The sequence below is a fragment of the Anguilla rostrata genome, chromosome 8, assembly GCF_018555375.3.
Source record: "Anguilla rostrata isolate EN2019 chromosome 8, ASM1855537v3, whole genome shotgun sequence".
Classification (NCBI taxonomy): Eukaryota; Metazoa; Chordata; class Actinopteri; order Anguilliformes; family Anguillidae; genus Anguilla; species Anguilla rostrata.
The window spans coordinates 38206448-38228033 of NC_057940.1; the positions used below are offsets into that span (position 1 = coordinate 38206448).

At 42.4% G+C, this 21586-nt stretch overlaps 2 protein-coding genes across 6 annotated transcripts in view; one reads left to right on the plus strand and one right to left on the minus strand.

The window, feature by feature from the left end:
- Window positions 1–11738, minus strand: part of pag1 (phosphoprotein membrane anchor with glycosphingolipid microdomains 1) — a 40769-nt gene extending 29031 nt beyond the window's left edge. Inside the window, exons 1-2 of one of the 5 annotated variants that reach the window (XM_064348170.1) lie at window positions 11616–11738; window positions 11378–11462 (exon numbers count right to left, since the gene is read on the minus strand). The gene's annotated coding sequence lies outside the window, so the exon portion shown is untranslated. Of the gene's footprint in view, window positions 1–11377 lie in introns of all 5 variants that reach the window. The other 4 variants (XM_064348169.1, XM_064348171.1, XM_064348168.1 and 1 more) reach the window with 4 other exon arrangements.
- Window positions 11739–17417: 5679 nt separating this feature from the next.
- mrpl53 (mitochondrial ribosomal protein L53) lies at window positions 17418–20947 on the plus strand. The gene is made up of 3 exons (XM_064348175.1): window positions 17418–17575; window positions 19924–20036; window positions 20708–20947. Exons 1-3 carry the CDS (start codon window positions 17484–17486, stop codon window positions 20824–20826), a joined length of 324 nt encoding a protein of 107 aa, XP_064204245.1. The 5' UTR covers window positions 17418–17483; the 3' UTR covers window positions 20827–20947.
- The last annotated feature ends 639 nt before the right edge of the window (window positions 20948–21586 follow it).

Genomic DNA, 21586 nt, shown 5'->3' on the forward strand with positions numbered 1-21586 from the left:
AACACGGATCTTGGCTTACAAAATGGGATGCTACTGATGAGCAGTGACACTCAATACGAAAAATATCTTTCCGATTAAACCTGATATTCAATTATGATGCTAATTTATAATGCCAATCAAAGATTTCCTTTACAGATATTTGCAGTAAGCTCAGAAGAAAAACTACATTTGAAACCAATCCCAGGCTGATTAGCCGATGCACTATGACCACTATGAGAGTAAGACTCAGAGGATTGGTCGAATGAGGGATTGATTACCATTTGCGCATTAGCTCCCGCAAAGCTGGCTGATCCAGTTATGCCTGTGATCTGGGTCTGGCTGGAGGGTCTTCAGGCCCACGTTATGAGCCGTTAACATGACAGGCCTCCACAAGAGTTATGATGCCGGGGGCCACAGCGCCGAGTGTGGCCCCTGTGGACCGAACATGACTCCGGCGCACTCCCAGACCATTACAGACAGTCAGGTAATGTGAAAACACATGAATTATTCACCAAGGGGAGAATACCCTCCGAAGGGACACGCACTCAATAATGCGATACGGCACCGACTGGCTGTCGCCACTGGAAACGCTCAGCTCACATCTGTACAGTCCAGAACCCAAATTTAGGGAGAGAAAGGTCACTAGCAAAACACAGCTAATTCAACAATATAAACATAATCATAACATGCTTATAATTGGACAATAAACCATAATTATTTAACAACATAAATAGGATTATCAATACAGTGATAACGTAACACTAAACATTAATTATCTCATAGAATTACCATTGAGGCTACTAATGACTGCAATCTAATATGATTTGAACCTAATTAAAACATTAACATAATCTTATTGGGCACTTTATGCCATTTCTGTGCCCGGTCATAAACAGGCCAGGGAGCAGGCTGGTAGAGAATGGGCATGGGGTGAAGTGTACAGAATACTGCATTATAGGAAGCTAAATGTACACCACGTCTTCAGCATTAGCCTGACTCTCAATATGGCCCATCTGTATGGGTATGTCACATCTGTAAACAGTACTTTAACACCCAGCAGGGGCGTGAGTTCCTGTGAGAATGACCAGGAACTCACACTACACCTGGTCTGTGGCATCGCAAAACTGTGACTATGTGACTGTGACTAAGGCCAGGGCTTACAGGGTTCCAGCAGGCCTTTCAGCACTCCCACAATGCTTAGCTTCCTGACGAACAGACGGCCAGGTCTTCTCTCTGTAAGGGGGTGGGGTGGGGGGGGGGGGGGGGGGGGTCAGGCTTGTGCTGCTGAGTGCAGGCCTCGCAAACACTCATGCACCAAAACCAGCTCAGGTAACGCACACAGGGAAAGCCTTTGCACCTCTCTCTCTAAATCTCGGTCCTGCAGGGAGAGACGCTGCTCTGGAGTAGCTTCAGCAGTTTCCCTGTATCACATTCAATCCCAGCCCGGCCTTAAAAATAACCAAGTGATTCCGCCCTGCAGGGGCTTTCGTTAAATCATTAATGATCTGGGGAGTTCCAATCACGGAAGTGAAAGCAACAGAACTAAAAGGGAAATTCCATAACCTTTTTTCGAAAACGTTCGAAAAGGTTTTTCCCTTGGTCTGCAAACGTGAGTGAGAAGCTCAACAGAGGCGGGGTGAACACATGATATAGAATCTGTGATGACTTCATATTCTTTAGTCTCCACTTATGTGGCCGACCCAGAAGTCACATGATACATTCTGGCACACCTGCTCATGCCTCCTGTCAGTTCTGATTGGGTGGGGTGAGACATGAGAGACCCCTCGGTAGGAGCTCAGACAGTCCCCGGGTTCCACCCCATTCGTCCCACCGCTCCTTTCCGCCCTGTCAGAGGGTCCTGATCTCAAACGGGACCAACGCTTCCCGCCTCTGTGAATGTGGCTCTCTGCTTCTCCGAATGAAGAACGAAAGCCAAGGCCCGTAATTCTAAGAGCGAAGTTCCAGGCCCACCGGAGCCACTGAGGAAGCCCAGACGATGGATGTTTACAGACCCGCTCGGCCAGACGGAGAGTAAAAGTAATCAACATATATCAAGCCGTCCAGTTGAGACTCAGCTGGACCTCTAAAAAAATACCTTCCACAACACAATCCAGGAAATTCCCCTTTGACGTTTACTCCCATTTAGTGACTTGGTCACTATTTAACAACAAACAGGAAGAGGAAAATTTCCCTAAATATTCCCTAAAAAATTAACAGATGAATGAGCAGGTAGAAATATGTAATAGAGTTATTGTAGTCATATTCCCTGTTTTAATTTCAGGCAGTAACGTTCAGCAGCTGCGGTTTTATCTGCCCTGTTCAGACGCAGTTACTGTAAGCCCTTCAGATGAAGGCAGGGTTAAATATGCTGACAAAATTTTCCGTGTTAATTAACTTTGGTTCGTTGCACCGGAAGCGCCCTAACAGCTGGGGGAGGATGCGGGAGTTATTTGGGGAGGGGGTGAGTTTCTGATTTGCCGCACTCTTTTGTGCCTCCCGCTGACGAGAGACGGGAACAGGCACAGCGGCCGAGCTCCCACAGCGGCAGGGGCGGCCGCGACGAACGCGCCGGAACGTCGGAGGTCGGGGAGGAGAGGACGCGGTGGTAGCCTGAGGATTTGGGGACAAGCCGCGCCCCTGGACACGGGGACCAAAGTTGAGCATCAAATCTCAACGTGTACGCTACGTCTCCGAGCGCTGCGACACGAAATCACCGGTAGTGTTCAGGGGATGTTCAGTCTCAACAACGTTACCATTACGCAAACAACAAAATCTAAAAAATATACCACGCTTGTTTAAGCTCGTAGCTGGAAGTGATCGGGAAAAGCTCCACCGAGGTTGTACCGAGTCAGGGTCGGAAATATCGCCATCAATGCATTGCGGCTTCAGCCAAGGTTCAGCCATCGTCAGAGAAGCAGGGTAGTGTACCAAACAGAGTCCACCAACAGGCAGCAGTTTACCTGCTGCTAGTGGGACCTAGAATGGCTGAAACAGCCAGACATTGGGGACGTCATTTTCATTCCTGCTGAATACAACCGTTCCCTGTATGCCAGGGCTGCCCAACCCTGTTCCTGGAGATCAACCGTCCTGTAGGTTTTCATTTCAACCATAATTTGGCACACCTGATTCTACTAATAAGCAGCTCAATAAGATCAATTGCTCAATAGCTGATGAATGAGGTGTGCTTTGTTAGAGCTGGAGTGAAAACCTACTACAGGATGGCAGATCACCAGGAACAGGGTTGGGCAGCCCTGCTGTATAAGCTGCCAGAATTAAAAAAAACTAACATTTGAGCTTTGTGCGCGCAGCAAACGATGACACCTAACCTCCAGCATTTCAAAGTCAGAGCGTGCATCACTGCAGAAGATGAATGAGGATGTAGCAGCACTAGAAACCACAGGAAAGTGCTCGTGCAGCCACACTGAGCTGAGATGTGGGCAGGCCTCTTTTCACCGGGTCACACCCTGAGAAAGCACCCAGCTGGGGAGCACCATTTTGCAGAAACGCAGAGAACATCAGAAATAAGCAGAAGCTGGAACATCCTTCGCCCTTTCCTCTCCTAGGGCGAAGCCTCGACAAGTGACTTCTACCACCTTCCTGCAAAGACGAACGATTTTTGTAAAGCAGGCAGTTCCGGTTTTTGATTATTACTCAGCAAACACGCCAACACTACAGAGGCACAGAGCTTTTCATCAGATCACAAGATGATCTTTACCGCAACTTTGAGATCAGCAGATAAAATGCAACTGATACGCGGCCGTGTAGGGCACACTCTATGCGCTAATACTCACAACACTCCAACTGGAGTGGACAGGCCAGGATTAATCACAAAATGGGTGGGTGGAATAAGTGAAGTACATGGAACCCTGGAGGCCGGGTTTGACACCAGGACTACCACTGCTGAGTTTCAGCGCCGCCAGGAGCCACCTTGGCTCGGCTCATCACCTTAAATCGCTTAGCGGCCAGCTTCACTGAAAATCTCACAAACACATTGTTCATTATGCTTTATAGCACCATGCATATCATAATCACATACTGAAAAATTCCCTCAATGTCACTGAATACCTAAGAACAAACTGAGGCTAGCAGCCATACTGCTCGGCAGTGTTGTCCTTAGGCTAGGTTAGTGCTTGCTTGGATGGGGGATTCAGGCTAGAAATAGACCAGTAGGGTTCCCTCTAGAGTACAATTTCCAGTGCCCCAGTAGGGTGATAGAGACACTGGACTTCAGCAGGTGCTGTCCTAGAAGCATCTTGTGGTCATCAAGAGTCCCATATAAAATTTGGGATGTTTACTGACCACCTAAACATCCACACCACAATTGACTGGCCACACATTGGCCTTGTATTCCCAAGTCACCTTGATTTTCCTAATGAAATGACCAAACAAATTAAAAAATATATTATTTTAATGTAGTTAACCTACTTGGTGCTACAGTGACTTAAGAATGCTTTTCGACTTCAACCAAACACTGAGAGAATCAGTCTCTTTTTTAAAATGGTATTCCCCTGGTAGAAAGGCCCAACCGGTTTATCCCCGACCCAGAACATCCCTTCTTTCTATCGAGTTCACATACTGTGCATTCTCCTCAAACAATGTGCCTTAGCTTTGCAAATTCAATTCTTTACCAATCACAAAGCGGAATGGAATTGTGAAAAAGAGGAAGCTACGTGTATATATAGCCTACTGTCCTCCTGGCAGATATCCAACTATAGATTTGCCTCTTTTTAACAACCTGGAAAACATTTACAAATGCAATGTTATGGGTCTTAACTGCATCACTTTAAAGAATGGCTTCTCCCACAGTCAATAACCCTGTGGATTTACTGTTAACATGTACAGCGCCCTCAAGTAATGTTATTCATTTACATCAGACCATGGTCAGCCTCAAGCTTTTTAGTCTGTCTGCACATTCAAACTTAACAGCTGCTGACTGCCATCTGTAAGATTCTGCCCCTGGCAGTAACCTCCGTCCCAATGTCTGAGAAAGGACGACTCTAAGAGTGAGAAATTAGCGAAGAATTGGTCTTAGCGGAAGGTGTCACTACAGAGAAAGTTCAGTCCTCTGTTTACCGCCGGTTTGATGGGACAATGCCGCTCACGGAGTTCTTGTGGGAAACATTTGGCCTCTGACAATGTCTTCGGTTAGCATTACTGTGGTCTTGTCACAGCAGGACCTATTAGCATCAACTGCTGAACAGGTCGCAAAGACTGCACTTGGGTTCACCCTGAGCCATCAAGCAGACAGAAATAGCAGCCCCCTTCAGCTCATTGACCTCTGTCAAGACCTCAGACTCCAGCTATCTCAAAGCCACCGAAGGCCTGAAAAAATATCTCTAACAAAGCAACCTCAACGTTAACGGTGCACTTTTGCTCCAAGGTGGAATATCTCGGCTTAAAAGGGCCGTTAACAGCCTGTTGTCTGCGGCTGTGTTTTTGAAAGATTCTTATTAATATGTGTTTGCTAGATAACGAACCCATTTCCCCTGCAAGCGATTAGGAAAGGGAAGTGGGAGGCCCGGTTAATTGTAAAATGCGCAGGCTGTGTGGAGCACCGAGGACAATTATGGTGAAAAATATCAGACGCACACTTCTCCCGCCCAAGACCACCCAGATCACAGCGATTGTGGGCTTGCATCCATCCCAGGAGGGACCGAGGAGAAATACGTGACCTCCACGTCCGCCGCAGCCCCATTATCAGTGCCATCTCTCGCGGGTCAGCGCGGATTGACTTACGTCCAGTGAAAAATCTAAGCCACTTTCCTCACACACACACACACACACCTGTGCTGTTTAACTGTACAGGGTAGTATGATATGACAAATAACAGGCTTGCTTTTCTCCTTCGCCACTCGTGTTACAAATGACCTCCCCAGGGCTTAGCTTCTGTCACAAGACTGAATTTTCAACGGAACAACAGGGCAGTGCTCCTGCAGACGGCGATCCCGTCCAGCTGCAGCGCGTACGCAGACCGAGCGCCGGGGCTGCTGGGAGTCCGTGGTGCGGCGGGGACGCGCGGGGAGCCGTGCCGCAGAAGGACGCCCGCCGCGCCCGCCGCCGCGGGTCCCGCTCCGATTCAGGCGCCGAGCCGCGACTCGGCCCCGCTGTGCCGACCCAGCAGGAGGAGCCTGCTGTGCCCGCGCGCCGCACTCTTAAAACGCCGCTCGAGCAGGCGGGTAAACCTGCAATCTGCCAGCCTGCCTTTTTCATCGGAACACAAAGGCTTTGAAAACGGCGGAAAACAACGCTGCACGCGCTCCTGCAGTTAAGGCATTTAGAGCAAGGCCACCCTGGTGAGACGAGAGCTGTCATGCATTAAAGCCTCCGCATGCGCTTGCAGTAGCCCGTGCCGTCCGCAGACATTCAAATTTGGGTCTAGGATTCGCAGCAAGCCGGGAGATGGGGACAAGCTGTCATTTAATCAAAGTGAGGGCCTGAACCTTTTCTTTTTTTGACAGCTTCTGTACAAACCTACAATTTCTGTCTGAGCACCAGGCAGACCTTCAGTTAGGCGACGAGCAAAAAACCTTACCTGTTATCCTGGGGAAACTGCAGAGGAGCCCACCTGATAACACCCCTGAGCGGGCAAGACCAGACAAGACGCCCGCGCCGCCGCAGCGACGCGTGAACACGCCGTCACTGCGCACAACACGGACAAAGACGGCGGTTTCACACACTTTCAGGTGTTTGGTTCGCTCAGCAGCACAAGTGTCAATGCTTATTTAGTTGTTACTTAAACTGCGTAGACTATATGAATTTAAATGTAGCCTGTATTATGTGGTACTTTTCATCATTACTGCCAGAATGTCAACAACATCATATGAAAACGGATTTCTTTTTCACGTTTTATTGGAACTTTATATCCACAGTGAAAGTGCTATATAGGAGAGTAATGAACAAAAACAGAGTCACTAATGTAGAGCCTCTTAATAGGGCCCATGAGTCATGGTATGTGGCCAGTACAGCCTGCAAGCACTGCAGTCAACAGCAGGAACTCTCAGATCTGGCCCTCTAGGCCTGTAGTGCTGCTGGTTTTATTTTCAACCTGAGAGCAATTAATTGATTAATGCCAACCATTGGCCAGAGATTTAACTCACCAGGTTTAAAGCAGTCCTGATTAGGGAGGAAGAATGACCAGCAGTACAACTGGCCTCAATGGTCAGATTTGGGTATCCCTGGTCTGCAGCATATCCCTGTAAGCACACATGGACACCGCGACGTCTACGCGATGTAATAAGATTCACTGATACGGTGTAGTATTTAGAGCGTTTTCTCACCGGGACGTCACTGCTCGATGTGTCAAACAGAAACGTAACGGGGATGAAGGGCCAGTGAACAAATACTGTAAATGCTACATAATACCGATGAATTGCTTTACATCGAGCAGACATCATGGCGACATACACGTGCTTAGGGGGATGGAACTCCGCAGGAAGAATACGCCTAAATTCTTCCACAAGAAAATGGGCCTATGCTAAGCTGATGGTAGCATAAAACAGTCTCGGGTATCCTTTCAGAAGGCCATATGGATAATGTCTGTCACGGTCCTCAGACTATTGAGAGACAAAGCATGCTCTGGCAATGGGGAAATGTCATCTTGAAAGATGCCATCAGCGTAGCTAAGAAATGCTTTAACACTGGGAGATCTTGACAACTCTGTACCATTAAATAACCAGTGACATAAACCTTGCCTTCCATGGGAATAGGCACATCCAGACCATGCAGGGAAAACACACACACATTGCATTACAACAGGGGCTTCAAACTCCAGCCCTGGAGGGTTTCAGTGTCTGCAGGTGTTTGTGGTTTCCTTTCGATCAGCAGCCAATTAGGGCCTCGAGAACAAGGTGTGTGCACTCTAGCCTATCAATGACTCAGATGAATCACTCGTGCTGAAGCACAGCAAAAACCAGCAGACACGGTGGCCCTCCGGGACAGGAGTTTGACACCCTTGTATTACAAGGTCATAATACGCTTAATAGACCTCGTTCTTCATAGGTCAGCAGAAGCTAAGCCTCAGCAATGACCTGGTAAGGCTGCTTCTGTAGTCAACGGTTCCAGGTACTGTTTACACCAGCTGTTTACAAAGTAACTCATATGTAAAATATTGACAAATGAATCATTTATTACCTCTTCCACAGAAAAGAGCACTGATTTATTAAGTGTTGTGCATTAATGCCACAAGCCTACTCATTTCCCTTATGTACAGTAGTGCATTGACTACTCAGTTGTTTATTTGCCTTTGGGTCTAAAGTGGGTTTTCGTTAACCCCAGTGTCTCGGTTCCTTTCTCAAGACTACTCAAATCACAAACAGAGCAACCAGAGATTGCAGGCAACCACAAAGCTTTTAGACTGACAGGCTGGCCCCTGAGAACTACAGTCATGTGTACAACCGGAAACAAGGTCTTGAGAAATGCGACAAACGCTGGTTGAATGGGAGGACGCCAACGAAATGGACGCAATAGTAATGTTAGGCAATGCGTATGTAGGCGTGGCTTGGTCTTCCTGGACGCACCTGCAGTCCTGCCTGCAGTGACAGACGTGACATGAGAAAATGAATTATGTACAAAGATATTGAAATGGGTAAAAGTATGTCTGGCGGCCATGTTTGACACAGACGTGCATTGCGTGCGTTAGCGGACTGTGACAGTTCAGCGCGCTCAAGCCTCAAACAATTCACCGAAAATTTTGGCGGGTTTGTGTAGTCACCATACTGGGCATCACAAGCGAGCACTGTCGAGTCTACGCCTGGCGAGTGCGCCAAGTGCGTGGTGAATGAGCAAACGCTGTGGGATGCCGCTGACGTGACAGCAATGCCTCTGGGCATAGAGCAGGGCCACGAGAAGCTTTGTACAGACTGCTAAAACTATGGCCAGTACGCCTGCCAACTTTTATGTGGGGAAGTGAGAGTAGAAAAAAGGAATTCATTATCAAAACAATAGGCTTTCAGCCATTTTAGATCAAAAGCCTAAATATACATTTCTATACCATACACTGGCATCTATGGTTGCTGAATCTTAATGAGTATTAAAAAGCAAACAGTGTGCAAGTATGTCTGGACTGTATGCAATATTAGAGTCTCGTAGATGATGAAGAGTCGTTTTCAAGGCAAGTGATAGGGTACTTACATTTGCGGTTAGCAAATGAACAGGTGTTTAAAATGGAAAATAGTTGAGGTAAATGTTTTGAACAGTGCTTCCAATGTTCATCATCCAATTAAGACAAATAAATAATTTAAATGGTATTGATCATATTCAATCAGAATACATTAGCACATATTACAACTCTCCATCCTCATAGCATTTTAGGCATCAATTACCTGCCCCCCGTCCCCCCCACCCATTCGCCCTCTCTTTAGGCAGATGTACCATGAACAGTTATTGACTTGTGTTGAAAAGAATATAAACAAAGACGAACAGTAAGAGTTAAAGTGGAAAAGGGCAAAGTACTGATTACAAGTCTGTCTAATAAGCCACTTGTTTAAGCTACATTCTGTCCTTAGACGTTTGTTTGACAGCGGCAAATGTAGCCAAAGCTAATTTTGAACAACAGAAAATATTATACGTTACCACAGGGTTAAAATTATCACTGGAAGCTGCCGTGAGGTTGACAGCACCAATCTAAACTTGAGGAACCAGTCACTTGACACAAAGTGGTAAGTTTCACTCTCCTCTTTCGGTCTTCCTCTTTTGGTACTGAGAAGCATTGCAACGCTTTTCTGACACTGCAGAACCAGTTTCTGTGAAGCCTGACTGGGAAACACAAGAACAAAATATGTTGTCCCTAGGACTACCGTTCCCTGAAAGATTCTACTCTCTCCATAGCCTGTGAGGCCAGGTATTCTACTTAAGCAAGATGCTTTCTTCAAGGATAACGAGTGACCCTGAGTGACCACAGGGACTTTCAATGCAGTGCTGTGCAATGAAATAAAAAGGAACAGTAAAAAATGCCTATGGTGGGGCCACTTTTATATGCAGCCTAAAAGGATGGCAACAGTACCCATCAAAAAGCCAGGTTGACTTCAATACAAATGTAGTCACTGGTACCCAAACACAATAAAACCATGCCCAGCTGATCACCTGACTTAAATTACCAGTAGGTGGAGCTGAGGAAGTGTGGTTACCGATTGATTAAGGAAATCAGCCATTATTGCGTGTGTATAATAGCCTAACAAACTTTATGAAATACTATTAGTGCTGTGATGCTTAAAGAGCAGACATGTGAAAGATCAACTGAAGCAAAAATTAATCACTGACTATTCTTTTTGGGAGAAAAAAAGAGGGAGCTGATCTTACTGCAGTCTTGGGTGAACTCTTGAACTCTGAACTACAAATGGTAGGTATGCCATACATTGCGTCATCTTGAGATATAATAAAACAGTCTAAATCGACGTGGTTAGAACTGTTCGTAAAACTGATATAGCAGCATAAACGCTGATAAATATAACCTCCAAAATAATTGAGTATAGAAATGCACTTTGCACAGAGCTCATTTGTTGACTATGCTAACTTTTTCAGCAGGAGGGATTTTTTTAAATAGCTCGTGCTAATTATGCATAGCCTGGTTGAATTAAAGTAATCTCAACAGAGATATCTATTGGAAATTGATTATTAAATGCTCTGTTTTAGTTCCCCTTAGATACAAACTGTCTCTCTCTATTTTACACATGGGGCAAAATGTCTTTTTTAAAGAATTAATGCATGCACATTCATCCCAAGTCCATAGTGAACCTCGTCCTTTTCACGGTGACTTTATAATTTGGTACCTTTCAAATACAATACAAAAATATCAATATTTATTTTCACATTTCGCAATAACGTGCAGTAGTAAACAGAGACGCAAGCTAGTTAACAAAAGGATTTTGAAGTCGTTAGCTTCCCAGGTAAAATATCGAGCAAACAGCCGACCACAAAACCTGCTAATAAAATCCGCGTTCAATGCTGCCGGTTCCAACTTTGATTAGTCGCCAGAAAAAAGCTCGCTGCTATGTTAGTTCGGCACTATTGTAGTTGGACAGCTAGCTCAGATTTCCCCCTTGCCTTGGTTGCAATAACGCATGCAAACTAATTCACAATTTCGCAAATAAAACATGTGGGGACCGAACAACGATGCTTAGAATACCGGATTTCCAAATGGTGCCCCTGCCCTTCCCGTCCTAATGAATTAGAAACCAAATTATTAAATTCGTTTACCTCGAATCAAAGCAAATCGCTTGCTAGCCAGCTACTTTATGAAGCCCCCTTTGACAAGCTGCGCACAAACAGCAAATCAATGAAGTTTAACGGAGCTACCATAGCAACAGTACACTTAATTAAAACCCTGACATATTGAAGACAGCAGGGGGATGATCAACTTCAAAAGCATTTTGCGGTCAGAGAGGTAAGGTAAATCACTTACCAAAAGCGATCATCCATAAGATTACAGCCGATTAATGTTAAATGCACACTCGCCTTCTTAATTCTGTAGTCTCAAGTATCACCACCTACACAGAGAACGATTTATTTATAATTACAATTAAATCATGATTTGTAGGCTACATTCTGTTGTTTTCAGACAAGAACTGCGATAATTCAAAATAGAAAGCTGCGTTCTCACACAATACCCCGTCTCGCACGCAAGAGCCTTCATGACATACCAGAACTGTGCTATTTAGACTATGCAGCTAGATACTCCTCCTCTTCTCCGCCAAGATGTTGGGGAGGAGTGACAGATATAGCGGCGATTGTCAAGGAACCTCGCTATGACTCTCGGGACTTGTGGTCCGCAGCTGGTTAACCCTTTTCACGCATGAACAGCAGTGCTGCCTTCAAATCGCAATGTACAGTCCACTGTTTTATCTTATTATGCAACCGGATTTGTTGGTGGATGTTATACACATGAAGTATCCTTAATTACAAACCAGGATGTTCTCATTTTGTTTTGGGGAACGCGAAAATGAAGTGGTCTCTTAAAGAATAACCAAAAACAAGTGTGTTTACTTGTCATGCATAGTGGTATGCCTACCAGCACATTAGGCAATACCTAATGGAAGTGTGGGAGGCCACAACGACAGGCTCATGACTGAGTTGGATTAAGTATTTATATTAGCAGCTGGTAAAGGCTTTACATAGTAGGATCCTTCAGCCTTCCGCCTTCAAGACCTTCAGTCTTGGAGATTACTTCCCCAAGTACATTGACATTGGTACGGAATGACAATATTCTTTGTACATAAAACAGAGAGAATGTCTATAATATTTATGTAGTTGCCAAACATGTAATGTGAGTGTTGAATTAGGATCTGACCTTTTACCACACACAGGGTGGTATGTACAACCACGTCCAGCATCTCACTCATCTTTTGCTTTTGCTGTGGATGTTTTCTGTGCATGTTTATTTATACTGCATCTTTTATGCGCTTTTCTTCAAAGCAATGTATGTCCTGAATTAAAATCTTAACACTCAAATTAATTATTTATTATGATTTTTACACACGTCACAATCTGCTTATGTCTTGTTATTGTCTTTTTGCCTCAATGAAAAGAGTGTACTGCAATAATTCACTTAACCACTCCTGTGCATTTTCCTCTCAACTGAAGGCTGTAGAGTCAGCAGAACATGTGGTACAGGTCAAACTCATAGGTCAAGCCCTATGTTCTTCTTTGCCAGAACTCCTTCAAGAATATTGTACAAGTGAGGGAAGTCGGAACTCTGTTAACGTGAATTTGAAAGTTCTACTTTTTTCTCAAAGAGCGTACTGCCTGTTCACAGTATCGCCAAAACAGTGTACAGCTTGTTTTAAAGCTTCCTGTCTCAAGCTGCAGCTACTGCAGATTACAGTAGCAGAAAAAAAAAATGTTTTCTGTCTCAGCTATGGTTCATAAACAACCACTCAGGATGCTCCCAAAGAACAAATCTGGACAGTGTTTGGTAAAACTCGTTAAAGGTCCAAAACCATCATTTTTTTCCTTTCTGAAAGTTTTTAATTGTTAGTTTACAAACTGTCTTTGATGTTGTATTAAACTTTATATGACCATAGAATTACTGGAATGTCTATTTGAATTTATTTGTCTAGTTTTCTGAACAGATATATAGAATGATATACTTACATGCACATTTATTGTCTGTGTCATGTGTGAACACCTGTGGATGGGAATATTTGTTCATCTGTTGATGGTAATGATACCTTCATGCACACATAAAAACACAGAATGTAAGAACCATAACATGTGGACACAATAAATAAGCACATATTGTAGTTGTATTTATTATGTATTTATTACAAACTTTTGTCAGATTCTCTATCACTGCAAGACTGAGGATTACCATCAATAAACTCCCATTAATGAAACACTTAATTCCTAATTCTGTAAAGGCAATTTGTCTAAGCCTATACACAGCTAGGACTTTCCTTTAACCAGTTTAGTTTTTCTCCCCTACATTCACCGATTTTTACATGGCCAAATATAAAATCTGTAGACCCAGTATGGCCATGTTCCCCAAACACTATATTTGTAGTAATTGTGGGAATACAAAGGGAAAATAAATGTGAACCATTTTACCCTCATGCTTATTCGCCTGCTCGTCCCTGGCGAATTTGATCGCATTGTTGCTGTTCTTGTGCTTGTCCTTCTTTACGTTATTTTTACACAATTGTATGTGGTCACTGTAGTTTCAGTTGTCACAGTTCCATAAGAGAAAAAAAGGAGCCATCTTGTTGATAGGAAGTGTGTGTTTCATGCCCTTGTCTAAATATAGTCTGAGTTCTTTGTGTCATCTCAACAGAAAAAAAATCTTCGCCTCACAGGAAGAGCCCAAAGACTTTATGAAAGCAAGTTTAATTCTAAGTTTAGAACTAGGGTGTGGGGCAGTAAGAAAATAATGTTACTCAGCATCCTATTGCTGTACTGTCCTGCATAATACAGGGCTGTGAAAAAGCATTTGGCCCTTCCTGATTTCCGCTTATTGTATATTTGTCACACTGAATGGTTTCAGGTATTTAGCCAAAATGTAATATTAAACAAAGGGAACCTGAGTAAACCCAAAACACATGTAAAAAAATTATTGTTTCTTTTTTTAATTAAAAAAGTTATCAAACACCTGTATCACGCATGTGAAAAAGTAATTGCCCCCTTAAATGTAATTACCTTTAGCAGTAATAACTGCAACAAATAACAACTTCCTATAATTTGATTTGTTTTTCACATCATTGTGGAGGACTCTTAACCCACTCTTCTTTGCAGAACTGCTGTAATTCAGACAAACAAGTCGGTTTTCAGGGATGAATTGCTCGTTTCAGATCCTGCAACAGTATCTCTACTGGGTTCAAGTCAGGACTTTGAGTAGGCCACTTCAAAAGTTAAATTGTGTTCCTTTTTAGCCATTCAGATGTGGTCTTACTTCTGCATTTAGAATTTTGGCTTCATAACCCAATTACATTTTAGCTTCAGTTCATGGACTGATGACTAGACATTCTCCTTAAGAATTTTACAGAGCAGAATTCATGGTTCCTTCAATAATGGCAAGCTGCCCAGGTCCCAAGGCAGCAAAGAATTTCCACACCATCATATTACCACCACCATGTTTGACTGTACTTGATGATGTTCTTACTGTGAAATTCTGTATTTGCTTTACACCAGACATAATGAGACTTGTGTCATCCAAAAAGTTCAACTTTTGACTTATCTGCCCAAGATTATTGCAAAAGGCTTAGGGATCATCCAGGTGCTTTTTTTTTTTTATAAATGTGAGACGAGCATTGATGTTTCTCGTGGTTAACAGTGGTTTCCACTGTGCTACTCTCCTACGAATCCCATTTTTGCCAAGTCACTTATTGTAGAGTCATGAACTCGGACTTTAGCTGAGGCTAGAGAGGCCTGCAGTTCTTTGAATGTTCTTCTGGGACCTTTTGTGACTTCCTGAATGAGTTGTTGCTGTGCCCATGGAGAAATTTTGCCGGGTTGGCCACTCCTGAGAAGATTTACAGTTGTTCCAAGTGTTCTCCATTTGGAGATAATGGCTTTCAATGTGGTTCGGTGGAGTACCAGAGCCTTAGAAATGGCTTTCCAGACTTGTATATTTCAACAACTTTTTTTCCCTCATCTCGTCTGGAATTTCCTTTGATCATGGCAAAGTGTGTGTGTAGAATCTTTGTGGTGACTACTTCACACTAATAGTAATGTTCAGTATGAGTGAGGTTTAGATTCAACAAGACTGGCTGCAATCAAGCCTAACTGTATTTAATCAGCTGAATCTAATTATAAATTAAATTTGGTTATTTGGTTGGCTGAGTAACTAAGGTGGCAATTACTTTTCCACATGAGTGAAACGAGGTGTTTGATGACGTTTTTCATTAAATAATTAAAATAATCTTTTTAAAAATGTGTTTTGTGTTTGGTCTGTTTCCCTTTGTCTAACATTACATTTTCTCTAAAGATCGGAAACCATTCAGTGTGACAAATATGCAATAATAGAGGAAATCACGAAGGGGGCACATACTTTCTCATGGCTCTAGATTGCTGTTTGGACCCAAACCCTTATGATCCTTGCAAATCAAAACTGCATACCTGTAAGTGACAGCCTTGTAGTGATGCTGTAAACTAAATGTTTGAAGGCTCTTGTAAAAAAAGTTTTTAAATGTTTTTAAATCATGTCCCGGTCACACAGTAAAGCGCTGCTTAAGTGACACGCTGGCACATTGAACCTGACAAAACTAGCAACGCAGAGACAAGCGAGTAGAATGGGAAATAGCAAACGGAGAGCTGTTAAAATTCTCCATCTATTTAGACCCAAAACCAATGGCCAGCTTTTTAAAATGTAAAGCCACCCGTCAACAAGATTCCCTCATATGCCTGCCTATAAGGTTCTCTTTTTGCAATATATCTAGGCCAGTGGTTCCCAAACCTCTCCTTAGGTACCCACAGCCGATTCCATATATTTGATGTGTTCCACCTCAAGCACACAATACAACTGATCAAGCCCTTGATCTGGATCTGGCTGGAGGTGCCGGAGGAGAGTAATGTCATTGGATTCTCAAAACAGTAAACAGACTGTATTCAGTGTCTTCTCTATTGAGCCTGGAAGACAAGGATATAAGCTGGCAATGGTTTCAGTGGACTTCTCCCAGTAATCACCTTGCTGTGCAATGTAGTCCCAAGTGTATTTTATGCCTTGGCAATGTTCACAGAAAAAAAACTTAATTCATTTTCTTCAGTAGCCAATTTTAGTAAGACCAAAGAAAAACTAGGGAAACCTTAGCAAAAATACTTGACCACCGGAATAGATGTGTAAGAAAGTACTGGATGTGTGATTCATACTATTCCGTGTCTAATAAATAATAAGTGCAATGTGAGCAATCTAATTTTTGAAATTTGTTTATGCAATGTGCTATCTTGTTCTATTTAAAGCAACAACCTTGAAAATGAAATTGATTTTTTAAAAACCGTTCTCAGTGCTTTTTTACGTTTGATTTTTACTTCCTTTATTTCGTAAGAGTGCTGCACTGTTTGTGTGTGCAGTAAAGTGCCTGTGGCTTTTTTTTTTACCTGATTTTTTAAGGCTCAGCACTAACATTGTTTTTTATCAAGGAACAATTGAACAATGTAGGAGCACATTAATGCATCCTGAATAGTATATTTGCTCCTAAAAAATTTTCCCAGTTAGCACACATCAATTTTCTGGAGCACATACTCCTAAATAGGGAGTATTATAGAGTCTGGCTTTTGTGGGGTGAAAAGATACAATGCAGAAAAATATTCCAGTTTTCTAAACTATGTAATATATTAGTGGTGGTTTCACCTATCTACTATCACTTCAACAAGCCATACAATCTGCTGTCTAGCGCTTTTATTAAACTATCAATTAGTGACAGAACCTCAACACTGCAGCTTGGAATGTTAAAATATAATCGACTAGCGCCATCTACTGTTGCGAATTTAAAACAACAGCTGCGGATGCTTTTACCCGTGAAAGACAATAGTAATACATCATAATACATTTGTTTTGCCGTTATCTGCAGCAGCGTTGCCCTTGGGTTTTTCTTTCTTTCTTTTCTTTTCTTTTCTTTGCCAGGGGGCTCTTAATTGATTTGAATAAATGCCATATATTTCCTAAACTGGTCAATTAGCTACATTATAATTCAACACAAAGTGACAAATCTTTAGCTCTCAGTTCTCTTTTTCCCAGTTGATACCTACGTATCAGAAATAAATGCATATACAGTATTTGACTTGGCTGTATCATCTAGACTAGTGTTTCACGGATGAAATCTAGACTGGAAGAAATAACCGGTGTAGAATTAACTGTTACTCGGGGTGTCATGTTTCGCAGATAATGCACACATTCTGCTAAAATTGAGTGATCTGTTTCAGCACGTACACTTGAAAGAGACGGGATAGCAATCACCCGCTTCACCTCCCTATTTACATCTCTATTTGCGCATCGTCAGCGCAGACAAAAGGCGTCAATTGAATTGTGGGAGTCGTAGTTTGAAAATTACGCACACAGTTGAAAGGTCACTTTAGCAAAAATGGCTGCCCCTAAAGCTGGAGTGGTTTTGAAGGCTGTGAAGAAAATTGTAGTGCAGTTTTGTCCTTTCGAATCTAATGTTCGTTCCACAAGGTAGGAATAATCAGTTAAACAGATAGTTTATAAACAACCGTTTATAAACAACCATTTAATTCCTTAATATACGACGAAGTAAATAATTTATATTGTTAAGTTGCTAATTTAGCTAGGTCGTATCATATCTAGCAGCGTTCAGACCTTGAGCATATTTCGTGCCTTGACGTGTTTACTGTGTTGAATAACATTATTTCGTGGGGCATTTAACGTGAAAGTATACTACGCAAGAAACTGGACTGTCACTTAACCATTGACTAGCTTCTTGATTAAATGGAAGCTGTAGCCGTTTCTCTGCTAGCTACCCAACTAGTATGACATTCGAGACCGTCACTCAACCACGCTACACAAGTGGTTAAATGAGATGCCCGCGTCAGAGCATAATTTAACTTCCTTGTATTGCTTCTGTAATTGCATTTAACACTAAAGGTCATATATATCTGAGACAACAGCTTCTACAGTTCTACATGATGGAGTGAATAACTGACGATGGCAAAGTGCAAAGAAATGGAGACTACTAAAACAACTACCTGTGTAAAAGTAACAAGAACGATTTAAATAAAATAGGTGAAAGTACATCACACCAAATCCGCTTTCAGTTACAAATGACTGAAACCGTCGGTGTTGGTTTTAATTCCGTATTCTTACTCTGAGCAATAGGGAAGAGCCTGATTTGTAAAAGTGGGAAATGTACTAACAAGACTTTTTGCCTCCTAAGTCTTCTTTCCTTATAGCCTCATGCTGGTCAGCTCTCTTACTTAGCTCTCTAGATTTTATTACACTCTCTCCTGCCTCTGTGTTGCTCTCGGGCAAACTGTGCTTATGCCAGCTGTGGCCAGCTGTTCTTGCACTCTCCTGAATCGATGGAGCATGTTTCAGTGATGAGGAGGTTGATGAGTAGAATTGACAATTCCAAATTGTGATAAAACTAAAGCTGCACAGAGCTGATAGGCACTGAGCTGATAGCCACTCAGGTTACACGTGCTTCCATGGGATGTGTCCTTCTCATGCTCGTAATTCTGAAGCACTGGAGGCATCGTGCCACTTTGGTAGCACACCCACAACCAAACTACCTTTTACCTCACTGGTCACAAATTACACTTCCTGTTACTTCCTGCTTCCTGAAATAATGATCCAGCATGCCTAGTTAATGGAGCAGTGGCTAAGGTGGGCTTGTGTTGTTGAAGTGCAGAATTACCCTGTGATATCCAACACTGGCTCACTTTCCAGTGTGGCTCTTCTACTGTAAGGGTATTACTGCACTGGAACTGGAAATCAGAATATTTTAAATTTGCATGCTGTAGCGCACATAAGCAAACCGTGTTGGAAAGAAAGGTCTTTACATTTTGTAATGTGGCACTTGTGCCTGAAACGTCACAAGCAGAACTGGGGGCATAGGCGTAAAATGAATTTAACCTTTACTCTTATTGTTCCTAAAATGCACTGTTTCGATTGCTCTTCCTTCAATTGTGTCAAAGCTCCTTTTATAACCTGCTGTGTTCTTATGGGTGGTCGTACCTAATGATTCAGCTATTCCACAGATGTGCTTCTGCGTACATAGTTATGAATTGTACTGAAAATAGTCTGTGCATCTGGATCCACAGAACACTTGAGATCTATTTTGGACAGTGTGCAATGTGTAGCCTAATCAATAAAGAGGCAAAAACTTGTAGCGCTCTGCTGTTCTAGCAAGCTAACCGTTTTATCATTTGGCAAAAACTTCCAAATTAATGTCAAATGTGTTTTGTCTTAACATATTCGCTTTCAGTTAAAATAAGTAGGTATTTTCATTAAAATAGGCATGGTACCAAACTGCATAGATAAACCTATCAGAACATCCCCGACAGTGCATTTTTCTGAGGTTGTGATTATGTTCCAGGGCTAATTATTTTTTCCTTTGTGTGTGTGTGTGTGTGTGTGTGGCATGAATTACCATTTACTGAAGAAATTTGGGATAAATACCCTTCTCAAATGTATTTCATTGAAAGGTGTATCTAATTTTTCAGATCTATAATTTTCTTTTCATGAGCCAAGTTCCTTAATCACAATGACTGTGTTCTCCTGCATGACCCTGAATCACAATAGTCCAGTTACCTCATGGTTTTAGTGTTTGGTAATATGCAAGAACTTAATGTGGTTTGAAGTCCAAACAGTTATACTCAAGATCAAGAGTGTTAAGCAATTTGTCTGTTCTCTGTGCTTTGACACTCAACGTCACACATGTGATAGTGGATCTTATGATGGAGCAGTGTCCTGTCAGGGTTTTGGAAGTCATTGAAATCACAGTGAGTTCTGGCCTTGCAGACACGACTGGTGCTCATTGATTCCTGTTGCTTTTTTTCATACAGGGAGTTCCTTACCAGGGTTGGGTCAGAGAAAGCCAGGTCTTCAAACATGAACTGTGAGGTGAAGGCACAGGTGAAACACGACAGATCTCAGCCCGTCATTGACATCACTTTCAGTAAGTCAATTTAGAACCTGAACACTCATTATAACAAATACGCACCTAGCCGCTTTTGTCCATATCTTTTTATTGAAATGTGTATGCCCTAGTATACATCTTCTTCCGAACTGGAATGCCCAGTGGTCTATGTAGGCCCATCCCATCACTGGAATGTCCACCATCATTTGGGAGAGTGCAGACTAGCATGGCTGACCTCTGAGCTTGCTGCCAGCTCACTCCACCAGCTGAGCTGTGCAGTCGTTGTGTTTGAGGGCTGTGCTGTATGTGCAGCTGGTGGAAAGGAGAAGTCTCTCATACACAGTGAAGCAGGGAAAGTCCTGCTGACTGAAACCCTGTCTCAGGTAGGATTTCATTCCACACAATTGAATATATCACTACAGCAAAGGACTGTGGGCTTGCAGTTCACAAAAGCAACCAAAACCCACTCTGTTTCAGTTACCAAGGAATTGAGAAAAAGTCTCATCGAGTCTTTTTCAAAGGTTATGCGTTGATAAATGTTTCACTCTAAATGTGAATGTCTAAATGTGACACAGTGAAAGACACGCTGTATATATTTATGTGTTGTGAAGCAGAAAACTGTTTTGAAGACATTTTGCTGTGCTGTGCTGTGCTGTGCTGTGCTTGGCATTAAGTCCACTTTGAGGGTTATTTTCTTGTTCTTTCCACAGTAGATGGAGATAAGTTGCTAATGAAAGGAGCACACCTGACCTGTGCAGAAATGCTGTCAGCTCTTCAGTCGAGGTGTCAAGCCAAAGACCCTCAGGCCAAGGAGACGTCGAAGAAGTAGCCTGGCCGTTGGTTCTTTATTTCTGAGTGTGTGTGTGTGGGTGTATGTGTGTGTGTGTGTACATACATGTAAAAATCTGTAATTTGTGTTTTGATTAAATAAAAAAGAGATTTGAAGTAAACTGGATGCATGTTTCTTTTTTATTGAATTCTTTGTTCAGTGAAATGATACAATTAATATAGTGTGTTTTTTTTTTTTTTTTTTGCACGTAGCATTCTTAACATACATCTTTTGTTTTAAATCTGTTTTTGACTAGCCTTGTTGAATTTTCTGTCCTTAAACACATTATTATATTGAAAAAACCTCAGGTCATTTAAGAAAATGAAAAGCAAAATTATGGAACAAGATTGGATTGCAATCAAATTTGATTATGTAAGACCAACCTTATAAAATGTCACTGTAGTTGTAGTACTGTCACTGTAGTTGTAAATGTCACTGTAGTACGTCTGGTTTACAGTTGTTTGAGCATTGCACTTTTAAATAATGCACATAATTCGAAAGAAACCTCCACTGGGAGAAAAACTTAGTGGGAAATTAATATCTCACCTGTTTAGGTTTGCATACTTTTTTTGTTTATCACCCTTTAAAACTGTTGTCTTTGTTAATAAATACTGTATAGAGCTGTGCATTGTGGGAGTTGCTAGCTCTGGTTTCAAAAGCTGAATTTTTGAAGCAATTTCTTTAAATGTTGGCTAGCGTTAAGAGCGTTAATTCCCGAATACACACAAATCAGCCGACCCTTACAGCCAGCAACAGCATC